Source organism: Pseudorasbora parva, chromosome 1 (assembly GCF_024679245.1).
Source record: "Pseudorasbora parva isolate DD20220531a chromosome 1, ASM2467924v1, whole genome shotgun sequence".
Classification (NCBI taxonomy): Eukaryota; Metazoa; Chordata; class Actinopteri; order Cypriniformes; family Gobionidae; genus Pseudorasbora; species Pseudorasbora parva.
Genome location: NC_090172.1, coordinates 27687992 through 27703671, shown reverse-complemented (window position 1 = coordinate 27703671; position 15680 = coordinate 27687992). Strand labels below are relative to the sequence as shown.

At 38.5% G+C, this 15680-nt stretch overlaps 1 protein-coding gene across 4 annotated transcripts in view; it reads left to right on the top strand.

The window, feature by feature from the left end:
- Positions 1 to 15680, top strand: part of b4galnt4b (beta-1,4-N-acetyl-galactosaminyl transferase 4b) — a 140521-nt gene that overhangs the window by 99288 nt on the left and 25553 nt on the right. For all 4 annotated transcript variants that reach the window (XR_010904271.1, XM_067437465.1, XM_067437464.1 and 1 more), the window contains one exon: positions 12109 to 12187. Coding sequence is in view for 3 of the 4 variants with exons in the window: in XM_067437465.1 (XP_067293566.1) it covers positions 12109 to 12187 (79 nt within the window). In the remaining variant the exon portion in view is untranslated. The remainder of the gene's footprint in view (positions 1 to 12108; positions 12188 to 15680) is intronic.

Sequence of the window (15680 nt, the reverse complement as noted above, 5' to 3'; positions counted from 1 at the left end):
TAGTTAACATGGACACTACACATTTTTTTTTAAAAGGAACACTAAACCTCACCGGCCAGAGAGAGATTCTGTGTCAGACGAAAGTGTTACAGGTTTGTGAATCCGCTGTTTTAACACTTGAGTTACATGACTGTATTGCTTGCTAGCTAGAGTTAACGTTACTTAGGTAGGTGTTAGGTGTTACTTATTAAGGCGAGACACGGCAGGTGAAAACATAGTCAATTTTGAGATTTTGGGCCAGTTTACTGCCTTAACATGTAAGCTTTCATGTCACAATAAAAAAAAAGTCAACATTACACATTTAAGGTGGTTATTTCATTACATTTTGTCACCGTGCGCCTTTAGATTTCTACCTGAAATCATCAAAAGTTATTCTGACGCGAACTTCCGTGCCGTCTCCATTCACAGAAACATGTCATGCCTGGTATCACTATAAAGTCTCACACACAGCGCTGTCTTATCCAAATATGGGCATTTCCTTTGTAGAACTAACCAACCGTGAAAGTTTGCAGCCAAAAACAACATCTGATTGGTCATGGATTCTGATGTAGCAAATTTGTCAGCTAAGCACAAAGTAAACCAAACTGAACCCTAAAGATTAATAATGATGTTTACACCAAATTCCAATATCACCTATGCAGGCTAACTTAAAAATAGTCAGATAATGGTTGCCTTTTTTATTTGCCAGGGGTTAAAATGAGTCATCCTTAACATGTTTGGTGTTTTGGATTCACTACAGCTGGAGAACAGTTAAAAACCAAACAGGTTGTAGGATCTACTGGGTGAATTGTTTTTTTTTTGTTTGTTTTTTTTACTGAGTAACTTATTTTCCCAGATAGTATATAGATTTTTAGGCATTCTATTATCTCAAACAGCCTGAAAAAAAGTGCATTTAGCTGATATTAAATGGAAAAAAATCTCCCCGGGGGAGTATGCCCCCGGACCCCCCCAAAGGTTTGGGCTAAGCCCCGAATGTTTACATCGTCTGGCTCCGCCCCTGACCCTGAGGTCTGGGTGGAAGAGCAAAAAAGTCAGCCATCATCTCCAGGCAGTTGATGTGGCAAGAGAGATTATGACCCCTCCACTGACCTTGAGTTGAACGACTGTCTAGAACTGCTCCCCTTCCTGTGAAAGAAGCACCAGCTCATAGAGATGTGCGGATGGCGGTTACAGCCGTGGATCGGCCAATGACGTGACGGAAAATTATATTTTAATTAAATTCGGGCGGGTGGCGGTTGAGTCCAATGCAGAAAGAACCTGTGCGTCGAATTATAAGGTCATATCGTGCTAAATTAGAGTTGTAGCAATGAGTCAACATGTATGAGAAAGTTCAATTTCTATGTTCTATGACATGTATTTAATAATTTAGGATAAATAATAATTTCTTGTAGCCTAACGTGGTCATACTCAATTACCCCCCAAACGCCATCTTTCCCTTGGAGAACCCCCCAAGAAGCTATTGTTTTTAGGCTAGTAGTTGGTGAGTTTTGTTGTAAAAACTTGTAGTACTTACCCAACATGATCATCATTTCTGAGAGAAATTGTGAAGGTGAATGCATATACAAACAAGCTCTCTGTTTAGGATTCGAAAAAATATAATCCAAGCCCCCTTGATGACGTGCATGATTACGTTCCTGTTTATCATCTGTCCATCATTGTCTAAAGCCCACCCAGATGATTTCATTAGTCCGAACAGTTTCTGTTCAGGGAAAATTACTCCTCTGTGGAGCATGGCAAGACCGAACTGCCCGACCTAAAAAAATTGTGGGCGGGGCTAAGTTCGGCTGGCATCCAGGCTAAATTTATTGTTCAAGTTAAGCATAAAAGGCAGTGCTTAATATTTTGTCCAGGGGAGATTATTTATTTTAGGTAGGAATATGGTGGGTAATTAAACACATTATTACAAGAACTAAGTTTAAATTAGTAAGTTTAAATGTCTTGTCATTTAAACAGAAAACAGCTACTGAAATATATCTGATTAGACTTTGGAATACTATCCCTTGGAATATAGGATAGTTAAAAGGAATTGATTGATTGATTGATACAGTCTTTACCGAGGGGGTTTACACACATCTCTCTCTCTCTCTCTCGCTCTCGCTCTCGCTCTCGCTCTCGCTCTCTCTCTCTCTCTCTCTCTCTCTCTCTCTCTCTCTCTCTCTCTCTCGCTCTCGCTCTCGCTCTCTCGCTCTCTCTCTCTCTCTCTCTCTCTCTCTCTCTCTCTCTCTGCTTTGGCCTCCACGGCTGAAGGAAAGAAAGGGCAGAGTAACTGCATGAGTCTCAGATATTGTAACTGGCAGCAATATGTCAGTTCTACAGGGCCAGCAGAGGTCAACTTCTCTTGACATTTTAGAACTATCTATCACAAGTGTGCTAGGGAATGTTAAAATGCAATTTAAGTTCACTTAATATATAAATTACACCATCTATCAACTTGATTCAATACTTTACATTAGCTATATATATATATATATAACAGCTATAAAAGTGCACTTATGTTAATGTAAAAGTATATAAAAATTGTTTTATACAGTGCAGTTTAAAGTCTCCAATTATTTATGTGGCTTTATGTTGTCTAAATCAGTGGATCATATACTGTCATTTTCTGTTTTTCTGTATTCAGTTCAGGCAACTGTATTCTTGTTTTTTGCAAGACTGTTCTGCTGAAGTCTGTCTGTTTGTTATCTGCTAATCTGTACATAAATTACTCACTTACTTTCCTAAATTAACAAACAAGAAACGAAATTTACTCAAGAGGGAATTTGCATTTTAAAACACTTAGCAATCTCCCTTCTAAGGTTTGTTTTAATTCATTTTTTTTGTGCCAACATTCACTTTAATGTTACATTGGGTTTATGCAAATGTATGAAGCATACATAAATGAAGTCAGGATAGTGGGTGCAGTCATTAAAATGAGTTAGATAAATAAAACCAAGGCTACACAGAGGAATATGCATTGTGGAGCATGAGTGAATGGTCTGAATGTAATTTATTAATCTTTTTATTAATAGGCTGCTGTTTTGTAAACATGTACCTGTTTAATTTGTCATTTCGCCACAGGATCCATTTGTTGAGGTTAAACTTTACATTTGGGAATGATGAACATCTGTATTTCTTATCTTACAAACGATATAATCAGAATCTCATGACAGCAAAGCAACTTCCTCTTGCGATCCAAATGCGTCCAACACTCCATTGGTTTAGAACAACCATGACTTTTTTTCTGTTTAAAGTAATTTAATATTTGCTGAAAACATCTAGATTATGTATGTAATCCGGTTCCCTGAGAAGAAACGTGGGGGAGAGGACGCTGGCGTTGTCTGTTCGCCGCTTCTCCACCCACAACAAATCATGTTAATGTACTATTAGATTTACATTTTATTTTATTTCCTTATGTTTGTGACTAGTCTAACAGTCAGAGCTACAATTGGGACTGTTGCTGATTGCTGGCAGCCACTGAGAGGTCGTTGTTCGTTGTTTCGCCGTTTTCAACCGCTTCTCTAATGTTTACGTTTGAATTGCTGCGGTTGGTTCTGGTTTGGAGGACATTTGATGTTTCTCGCCGCGACTGCTCACTGGTGGTCTCCCTTGGGCTTAAGCTGCATGGTGGCTGAAGTTTGCACCGGGCTAGCGTCATCCGGGCTCTCGTCGTCGGCGTCCGGCATGATGTTGGGTGGGATGTTCTGCTTCTCGGCTGCGCCGCTGTTCCGTCCTGCATTGCGACCGTGGAGCGACATCTACAGAAGTGCCCGGAGGAATGTTCTGCCTCCTGCATGGTGCTGCGGCGATCCCCATCGTTTGAATCATCATGAAGAAGACCCATCATCTTGTCTTCAGCTGTCGTGCCTCGGCGATGTCATCGGGACACTGCCGCTGGGAGAAATCTGAAACATGGAGTGGACCACAGTGTGCTGCGGAGCTAACAGAGACTTCCACCATCAGCTGTTTTCTGTCCACCATCAGCTCTGTTTCTGTTCACCATCAGCTCTTTCTGTTCACCATCAGCTCTGTTTCTGTTCACCATCAGCTCTTTCTGTTCACCATCAGCTCTGTTTCTGTTCACCATCAGCTCTGTTTCTGTTCACCATCAGCTCTGTGTCTGTTCACCATCAGCTCTGTTTCTGTTCTGTTTTCTGTGTTGGTTGATTGTTTGTAGTATTCTATATTTTTACTTGTTATTCATTTTTTGTTGTTATCCCCCCCCCCCCCCCCCCCCTTGTTGCACTTTGAGATTCTTCGGAATGAAAAGTGCATTATAAATAAAATCTATTATTATTATTATTATTATTATTATTATTATTAAGAAGAATGAGACGCTGAGTCATGACATATGGGAAAGCTTTGAGTGAGCCAGTGTCTGAAGCTTGTGTGATACACGCCAATCTTAACCTACACTCTACCACAGTTAGGTGACATCACAGGTGTGCAGACAGCCTATAAAAGGGCACTTAGAGAAAATCAGCTTCAGATTGTCTGAAAGAAGTACTGATATGCCTGAATTATGGGAACTAGGGCTTAAACAACTGTCGCTGTAATCAATTGTGTCAATTCTGAAAATAAGTTGATTTGCATGGAAAGTATTTACGCGTTGCATTGTTTTCATTCATCCCTAATCCCCTGTTGAGTTTCACACAAAACAAGACTCACTAGAGATACTAATGGCTAGTAGTTTAATATAGTTGCTTACAAACACATAAACAAACTCTCTATCAAGTTCCTTAAAATATATGATGGATAAATTCAAGTCTCTATTTGTCTACTATATTTAACATGCTGTGAATTATGATAAACTTCCCAGAGTTATGGACATCGCCTTACTGTAAAACAGTTCCAGAGACTGTTGGTTTTTTGCAGCAGCATCCAACATGATACATGTTGGCCTGGCTCGAAGGGCAAGGTCTTTAATACGGCAGAGCTCCAGAAATGCATCTGGAGATAATTCCTCACCGTGGTCAAGATCCTTTAAAAATGGGCCTATAGGCTTGAAGCACCGACACATGCTTGGCACTTTGCCAACAAGTTTAAGTCTTGCCAACAAGCCAAAGAGCAAGTGATGCTTTAGAAAGGGATACGTCCATCTCAAGCTCCTCAGCTAGGAGCCCAAGGACTCCAGAGATGGCAGCCGGCTGGCTGCCTCGACAGTGGCACGACCTGACCCACAGGCCACAGACACCTGGCTCCCCATCCACAATAAAAAGAGCAAGCTTCTTTGTATGTGAAGCCGTCACAGTGAGCACAGCCAGCCCCCTTGAGGGTTGACCAAGCTTGCTCCACTCCTAGACAGATGATACAGCTTGTGAGACTCATCCAGCGTGATAATGCATCACATGGTGTGACACAACTCTCTTGAATCTGCCAGTCATGGTAGCCTGTCGACGTATCTGTTACATCACCTGACTGCGGTATCTAAAATTGGTGTATCACACATGCTTCAGACACCGTCAACGTCTTGACGCAGCATTGAGTTCCAGTTCAAAAGGGAACCCCACTACAGCTAAAAACACGCAATCTGAACACACGCTTGCTCTGGGCTTACTTGATTTTTCTGTTCACAAATTTCAGTGTAGTTTGGTCATCAGATGCCTCCGTACAAATCGGCTGTTCATCACGGCTGATTCTTCTGACAAATCTCTGCAAATTATTTGTTCACAAAATACACTTGTTTATTGTGATTCAACCACTTCTGAACTGTGTGCATTACCAGTTTAAAATGGTGTTGCAAGCGCACACACCTGAAGCGCACGCACAGAAGCCAGCTGTCACAGCGTGTGTACTAAACGGAATATTTAGCGTCTTACTGCATTTATTTTAAAGTGTCAAAAGCACACAAGTATCACATAAACAGTTGGTTTTGTCTTAAGTGGATGTAAACATCTGCATCACTAGCCTGATATAAGAATCAGTGGAATCATACAGTGAAGATTATTTTTTCATGTGATTATTACATTTCTAACTTGAATGAACATTTAAAGCATTTAATTTTGTTTGCATTTTTCTTTTATTTTATTGTATTGTTTGTTCGTTTTTTGATGTTATCTTTACCTTCTGCAATAAAATAAACATGAATCAAGGGGAAAAAAATCAAAATAAACGTTAGTTACAAAGGTGGATGTGTGATATAGCTCGTGCAAGAATATGTAGAATTGCAAAAAAAGATTATATTTTTGTGTAAAAAGATAAAATACTTAATTCAACAGCATTTGTAGCAATGTCAAAAATTATAATCTTTACAAACAAATATTTTGGTTACTGAGGAACAAACAATGTAAGTGAATGGGATCAAATGTTGAAGACGATAGGGTCAGCCTCAGCCGTCAAACACTGAACTGGAATAGATCCAAAAAGCAACAGACCAAAAAGTCTGAACACAAAGGAGTCTGAGACCACATTACTACTCAAAGTGGACAAAAAAAGGATCTGAGCCGTCTTTTAGGAACAGTGTGAACGTAAAGGGAACTGGGTCATTTTTCAATTGGTTCACCTCTTGGTCCCCTTAAAGGAGCCTGAGTTTGGTTCTTTTAAAGAGGACCCAAATGTGAAAACACCCATACACTATGATCTTACTGTAACACGTGTGTCCTAACCAATCAAGATGTGATACATCTGCTATGAGAAGTCTGCCCTTGTGAGTTGTTTGACATCTCAAACAAGCCTACTGTCTTGTTACAGCAGTCTGTCGAGAGTGTGTTCATGTGGGTATTGCCTGAATGCACTCTTTCTGTATCTCTCTCTCATCACTCAGTCCTATTCAATTATTGAGCAGAACACTTTCTGATGGAGCCAGGCAATTAGTCAGCCAATTAAAACTCCATTCTGTACCCCCTCAAGCCTCTCTCAATTTATCCTATCTAGCACTGATCTACTAGCCAGTTCTTTCTTTTGGAGTCTTCAGTCTTTTATTGATTGAAATCAAGGTAGACATGAACAACATACTGTCAACTCACAAAAGGACAAAAGGACAACAACAAACACATGTAAATGCTCCTAATGCTTTTTTACTTATATTACTAAGGCTTAGTTGTTGATTCGGTTGATTTGGGTTGTGTGTGTGTGTGTGTGTGTGTGTGTGTGTGTGTGTGTGTGTGTGTGTGTGTGTGTGTGTGTGTGTGTGCGTGCGTGCGTGCGTGCGTGCGTGCGTGCGTGCGTGCGTGCGTGCGTGCGTGCGTGCGTGCGTGCGTGTGTGTGTGAGAGAGAGCCTGTTTATGTGGTTTATGAGGACACAAATTTGTATAACTACATGGGTATTACTCTGGTATTACACTATAAATGTGGTTTATGAGGACATTTCAAAAGTCCTCATAATTCAAATAGCTTTAAAAACATACTAAATGATGTTTTTTTGAGAAAGTAAAAATGCAGAATGTTTCCTGTGATGGGTAGGTTTGTTTGTGTGAGTGAGTGAGTGAGTGAGTGAGTGAGTGAGTGAGTGAGTGAGTGAGTGAGTGAGTGAGTGAGTGAGTGAGTGAGTGAGTGAGTGAGTGAGTGATGTTCTGGCATGTTTACATTGCTACACACAATTTCTGAAACTATGGCTCAATTTATCAAAACTCTCCATACAAAACCAAAAAAAACATGCACACAGCATGCAAATCAGAACCTTTAAATGTCATCATTAAACGGAATCATGTCATCATTAAACAAAAAAACAAAAAAAGTAAAGTAGGGCAGCGTTGTTGTGGTTTGCTACTGCTGTGATCTCATGTGAGTGACAGGTTGTATAGCTCTTGTGCCAGTAAACACGTCATATGAGAAGAGGTGAGATGTAGCAAGAGGGAGGGAAGTTATTTTGATTAAATATTAAGATGGCACACACCTTTAAAAAAAGAATTTTCCATTTTGATTTAATTACTACAAGTACACATTTAATACAATTGAGTATTGTATCAATATTGTATCAATTGTATTGTATCAATAGAAATAAACTGTCTTTGCTTTGTCTCAGTGAGCTGCATTGCAATGCGAATTGCACTTGCCTGATTTAATCAAAGCAAATCCAGCAGAACATCTGAAGAATAATTGTCACAACACAACCTCTCCATCTGAATGTGCTGCTACCCACATGTCTGTTTGTGACTTCTTTCTTTTCTAAGATGAAAATGTCTTTCTAACAAAAATCCAAATCCTGTGGTCTGAGATAAGTGTTTTCATCCAATTGTCAACATTAAATAAACCTCCTTGCAGCTGACATTAGAACTATCTCTCTTTATTTTAAGTGTCATATCTTTTTATTCTGTTTGGGGTTGGATGGAAAAAACTATGGAAAAGATCTTACAGCTGCATTTCAGAGGAATGCACTTCTTTGGGTTTTATTTGAACTGGGTGAAATTCTCTAAAATGTTTCTTAACAAGCATATGGCCTCTCTTTCCTTTTTTCTTAATTTGACACTGTCACTGACTCACCGCTGTTTTATATTAGGGGAGATCGGGGATGGTTGTAACACTTGTAACTCCAATCTGTCCAATCAGGAACTAGTTACAAATCACCTAATGCACATGCTTAGTTTAATCCTTATTCCACATGATAAAGTAGAGCCCTGTGGCAGACATAGCGGATGTTAGGGTAAAAAGACGTTTTTGACGTAAGAAAGTACTTTTTTATTTTTGTTACAGAAATTTCTGTTTTGTGGTTAAACTCATTAAATTTAATTTATGTTTATTGTGTGTCTGTGTAGATATTTTCCATCCAATTTGTTAGTCCTAATGTTTTAGCTGTTAGCTGTAAGGTGGCTACATGAATATGACTCTGGGCTCTGTGGCAGACATCGCAGATGTTAGAGTAAAAAAACAATTTTGACGTTAGAAAGTAACTTTTTTTACTTTTTTAATTTTTGTTACAGAAATTTCAGAAACATCTCATTTAAATTATGTTTATTGTGTGTCTGTGTAGATATGTGTAATCCAAGTTAGTGCTAATGTTTTAGCTGTTAGCTCTAAGGCTGGCTAGTTCATGGCTACATGAGTCTGGGTTAGTTGTAACAGTCACACACACTAGGGTGACCAAACGTACTGTTTTCCCAGTACATCTGTTTTCAAGTTCTGTCCTGGCCCTAACAATTTTTGTATCCATACAAAGGGGGCATACTTTAAATATATTGAAATTAATAAGGCATCTTTCAGTAAACTTCGAGTATCATTTGCAAATCTCATTGGGCCAAGTGTCCTTGTTTTTGGTTATCAAAATATGGTCACCCTACACACACACACACACACACACACACACGTTCAAGTGTTCAATTTCAATATTTTACTAAAGCTAATACCATGACTGACAGTAACAAACATGCTTGCACACACAATGCTTGTGTTAAGTTCAATGTATTATGACCAATTACTATGACTGAGAGTGACACACACACATCAGTTATTGAAAAGTCAGTGTTGAATAAAAAGCTTTAAATATATATATATATATATATATATATATATATATATATATATATATATATATATATATATATACGTCTTTTTTTTTTTTTTTTTTTTTTTTTGTCATAATCCTTATTTCATTATGTTACAACTAACCAACTGACTATGGGGTGAATTGTAACATTTCACTCCTCGAGTTTGAAACTAAACCATGTGTTTTCTGTTTGTGTTGGTAAGATAATAGTGATCTCATTTAATATCAGACACTTGTAACATTTGAATCACATTTTAAACATACTGGCTTAAAAGTACTCTAAGATATAGACAGAAAGGTCAAAAATGTTACAACCATCCCCGGTCTCCCCTAGGTTAACTTGTTTTGTTGATAATGTTTTTGTGTTATTTTAAAATAGTGGTCCATTAGAAGAATAATTAGTATTCGCAAGATTTCTAAGCTTTTCTCAGTGTTTTGTCCTATGATGCCTGTTATGAGAAAGGGACTGACAGAAGTCAATTTCAAAGGCTGCAGAAAGGCAGTCCACCCATGCTTCTTTCATATATCACTATTTTGTACTGTTTGATCTTTCAGACAATTTTAGACAATTTAATGTAACTTTTCCTCTGTGATGTAACTACTGAAAAATATATAGAAAATATTAATATGTAGCCATATAGAGATTATTTTTCTAAATGGAGTTATTTTTCTAAACATAAAGTGCACATATGAAGCTTTACTTTGTGCACACACAGCGAATTTAAGACTTCATCTATACTGTAAAAAATTATTTAGAATTTTTTTTAAATTTTGAGTTAATACAATGACAATTTTTTGAATTGTCAAAACAATTGGTAACAGCGTCTCTTGGACATGGCCACACAATATTGTGACATGTATGGAGTGTTGTCAAAAGTACCGACCGCGATACCAAATCGGCACTGAAATTTTAAAAAATGTGGCGCTTTGAGTGTTGTTAACGGAATCATAAACCCCTCTGAATGGCCATTGTGCTCACGTGCTCATCCAGTATGTCTGTGATTGGCTATGATGATCGACATGTCACAAACATGTTGTAAATCTACATCAATGACGCTTTTCACAGAGTGCTTACACAGATAGACATGAATGCAGGCGTCTGTCAGCCTAGCGGTCCACTAGTTAAGGGCTGCTGCTGTTGCCAATTACAGGCACATCCGATGAGCACGTGAGCACAATGGCCAGTCAGAGGTGTTTTCGATTTCAGCTCAATAGTGCTCAGTCACATTTTTTGAAATTCCAGTGCCAATTTGGTATCGCGGTTCGTACTTTTCACAATACATGTAGGTTCCCGCAAGACAACTGACGATATAGAGAATAACTACCTTTAGAGTGGACTTTCTGCTTTGTAACTTTTAAAAACTTTTGTTATTTTATGCTCAAACAGCAACATTGCACTATAAAAAAGTTACAAATGTAAGAAAGCATACGACCCCTTTAAAACATGATTTAAAAGTGTATTTTTAAAGGAAAAGTTTTAATTTTACAATTTTGTAAAATTGTTCTTTTAAAGTGTAATTAAGTAAATTAACTGTTTACACTTAAAGGTGCACAATGTAGTATTTTTGCAGTAAAATATCCAAAAACCACTAGGCCAGTGTTATATATTTTGTTCAGTTGAGTTCTTAGAGTATGCCAAATGTTTCCAACTATTTGTAAATTGTGAGATAATTGCTATTTTAAACAAGGAGCCGGGACGTCTGAGCATAGCTGCTAAAGGGAGTCGCCGGTCAATTGCGTCATGTCTGCGTTACCCTCGGTTTCTGGTTTTATTTGGCAGAAACGCTTTACTCTTAGCAGTGTGAACAAGTGTTACAGCAGCCGCTGAGCAAACACAGAGTAATGTCATGACATCATTTTCAACACTCTTAAATGTATCTAATATAATAGACAGATCTGCGTTACCTCATACTTATGACCGGTAATCGCCCGTGATTTTGTCTAATGGGTGGATCTAGAAAAGTCCCGTTGCCCGCGAGGCATGTGTTGCACAATAATCACTCCCACAGCCTTGCTCAGCTCCACAAAACTCTGTCCTTCTCTGTTTCAATTCTACAGTAACATTAATAACTACATCCATGAACATGATTTCTGCCTGAGTCCTATTTTCCACTGGCTGTGAGGTGAAGACCACATGACCCAAGATTCTGAGCTCAAACTTGGTGTCATCAAACTACGCCTTCTAGTGGACGGAAAAATTACATAGTGCAGCTTTAAGTGTCCTTTACTTCAGTAATACTATGGTTTTTTTTTTTTTTAATAAACATTAATATATTTGAAGTACACTACAAATTCACATTAATACAGTGACTCATACATCTTTTCACCAGGGCTGTCTTGTTTAAAAATCAAATGAAATTACACTGGCTAGCAAAATGGCTAAGAGGTTGCTTCAACTGCTAATGTAGTTTTTGTAGAAGTTGAAAAAGATTGTTGTGCTTCTTTGAAGAGTTAAGGCACCAGTCACTGACACTGAATCACCAGTTGATTCATTCACTAACAATGTACACATCCTCCAGTGACCTATATGGTGCTTTGTGATTTTTTTTTCATCTTCACATCTACCAGTTTGTTTGTTTTTTTTCCTTTCCTCAACTGGTCTTTCTCTTCAAACCTCCCTGATAGTGTCCCCTGCCCTCTCTTTCTTTCACTTTAATTCTCCTCCTTTTCCTCCTGTATCCCCCCCTCCCTCTCTCTCTCTCTCTCTGCAGTCTCATGTCCTCACGCCGATACTACTTTGAGGTTTTGCACAAGCAAGATGACAGAGGTTCAGACCATGTGGAGGTGGGGGTGAGTACAGAGTTTGGAAAATTCTGGTAATTTACTGTAAATGTTGAAGTGTCCCCAATAACACTAATGTAAAAGAGTAAATTAAGTCTATGTCCTAATGTGATAAATTCTAAAAAGCATTTTATTGTTGTTTTATTTAGGACATCTTGCTGTCTTTTCTTATCCTTTCATTAGACTGTCCACCAAAGCTTTTATGTTTAATTCACTTTTTAAATACTGCTCGAGCCCGGTTTTCCTTCTATAATCTTGTCCTATTCTCTTTACCTCTTTTAGTTATTGCATTATTTTAAATTCAGCATGGCAAATTAGTCCAGGAAACATTTTTCAAGGCTTGCTTCACTTAATACTACAAAACGCATACATGTGCTTGGTGATGGTCAGGTCAGAATTATTGCTTCAGTGCTAACCATGTCAATTTTTATATATATATATACTTTATGTATACACACATACACTATATTGCCAACAGTATTGGGACACCCCTCCAAATCACTGAATTCACGTGTTCCAATCATTTCCATGGCCGCAGGTAAATAAAATCAAGCACCTAGTCCTGCAGACTGCTTCAACAAACATTTGTGAACGAATGAGTCACTTTCAGGAGCTCAGTGAATTCAAGTGTGGTACATAGATAGGTTGCCATCTGTGTAATAAGTCTATTTGTGAAATTTCCTCACAACTTAATGTTCCGCATGTTAGTGGTATAATAACAAAATGGTAGCAAATGGTCAAATCGCAGAGCGGGATCAGCACATGCTGAGGCGCACAGTGTGCAGACATCGCCAACTTTCTGCAGAGCTTTGGCAGTTTCCAGGAAAGCGGTACTTCTGTAAGTGTAAAGTTTGGTGGAGGGACGATTATAGTGTGAGGTTGTTTGTCAGGGGTTGTGCTTGGCCCCTTAGTTTCAGTGAAAGGAATTCTTAATGCTTCAGCATACCAAGACATTTTGGACAATTTCATGCTCCCGCTCTGTGGGAACAGTTTGCGGATGGCCATTCTTGTTCCAACATGACTGCGCACCAAGGTCCATAAAGACATGGATGAGCAAGTTTGGTGTGAAGGAACTGACCGTAACCTGATAGAACACCTTTGGGATGAATTAGAGTGGAGACTGTGACCACTTCTAGAAGAATGGTCAAAAACCAAGGTCAAAACCTATAGTGGAAAGCCTTCCCAGAAGAGTTGAAGCTGGTTTTTGCTGCAACGGGGAAGCCAACTCAATATTAAACTGGATTACATTAAATGGTCGGGTATCATTAAAGTCATTAAAGTGCATGTAAAGGCAGACATTCCAAAACTTTTGACAGATTCTGTGTCCACGGCAAAAATGCATCTAGCACCCTACTACTTTTGTAACTCATTACCCATTTAAACATTTATAGTGTTACTGCATTTCTGATCATTACAATATCCTTAAGTAGTATAACAGCCTCTTTGATAGCCTGGTTTTAGCCAGAGTGCACCCAGAGGATGCAGAGTTTAGCCAGCGCATCTCAATAATTCTATTATGCAGGAGGAAAGAGAGAGAGAGAGAGAGAGAGAGAGAGAGAGAGAGAGAGAGAGAGAGAGAGAGAGAGAGAGAGAGAGAGAGAGAGAGAGAGAGAGAGAGAGAGAGAGAGAGAGAGATAATGGAATAGGACACAAAAAAATTAAAAATAGATTAGATGTTTTTGTGTTCTTCCTGATTGAGATTGGCAAACTTGGGTATGGGTATGAATAGAACATTATTCATTAAAAAATTAAAATTAAAAATTAATACATTTGAATACAGTTCCATCCAAGCCCTTTTGATGACAGATGTATGCACCCCCCCCCCCATATAAATGTTATGTTCCTTTGTTATTCATCTTTATGTAATTTGTTTAACTATTTCCCCTTTAATATTCCACACTTTTTATTATATATGTATTACTCCTAAACTAAATTCAGCTTTGTGTTAAATATGATTAACAAAATAGCAGGAAAGTCAGCTACCACTGGGCACCTTAGGGTTCAGTGCTTGGCTCCCTCCTCTTCTAGATACACACAACATTTCTGAACCTACTTTATAATCCAGGCACATGAATTATACAGTAATCAGACCTTTCTTATTTAAGAATGCTGCAACACTCCACATCAAGGCATTAAACATCTCTAGACTATACTGCAGTGCTCTTTTAGACAACCATCCTGTAGAGAGGCTGCATGAGCCAGCTTACCCGAGATGTCCAGTGAGGAGGAGCGAATGTTATTTGGGCCTAATGGGTGAATCTAGAATATCCAACCAAACCCTAACCCTACCCACAACTCTATCCCTCCACCTCATTAGACGTCCAGAGAGGTGGAGCTGGACGTCATTTGATTCTGCAGTGAGTACCACTTGATCCTATGCACAATCAAACAACTGCGAATGATTCCGAAAGCAGTTGCGTGTTTGGTCTTCAGCAAACCTGTCAGGGCATATATCTTACCAAATCCATCAGAACAGCCCATTTAGAAAAGTCCTTTTCTATCATAAAAAAGTCCTGTCTCTACGGTATCTACACTTAATGCTGTCTTCCTTGCACTCTTCCTGTTGTTTCACAGGGTCACGAGTCTCACCTATACGTACTAGCTGGTATTTTTTCGGTCAATTCTAGAGCTTTGTATAACAGCACTTCTCATGCAATGCATTTTTTGGTAGCATTCCTCATTTTTAAATCACTTTGGATAAAAGCATCTGCTGAATTAATAAATATGTTATTGCATAATCTAACATGGCAATTATGGCTAAAGAACAAAAGGGAATTCATAAATGTTTCAGGTTCATAAATATTTTTCATCTCTGCATCTTATCTTCTTAGAAAAGCAACCTCATTTTGTAAACTTAAGTTATGACCCCTAGATCACTTTGTTGCTTAATATCGGAATCTTTTGATTAATTATTAATCAGGATGTAAAACTTCATCTAAATTCAGTCAAACAAAAGAACAAACTAGACAACTGAGTAATAATACAGGACAGTGAATTCAATTCATTTGGTTTGACCATTTTATTCCACCCATTTGGCTGCACAGAGAACTGATAGTGGAGCTGTTAATTGGAAAGAAAGGATTTGGTGTCATTGTCTATAGATTTTTCACTTCTGCTCAATGTCTGTCAGCTGATTTTTTACATGTCTTTCCTGCTGGTCTTGGAGACATTTTTTTAAATCTTTAACTGAATATTAAAGCTGTTATCTACACACAACTCTAATGCTACCATAAAAAAGATGTCACTGCTGCATAACTTTGTATAACTTATTAAGAATAGGCTCACCCCCAAATCCGCAGTGCACAACTTTCAGTGCCTGGAGACAAAGAAGGCCCAAAATGACGCATCTGTGTTTCGCTTCTTATTTAATGTGCACTGCAGAGTGCTGGAGAATAGGAGGTTCAAAGACATGAGAGGAGCCCAATGAATAAATTCACTGAACTTGGAGGTATTCTCAGCTAGATAGTCAACAGGGACCAGACACCAAAAAGCAAAAACAACT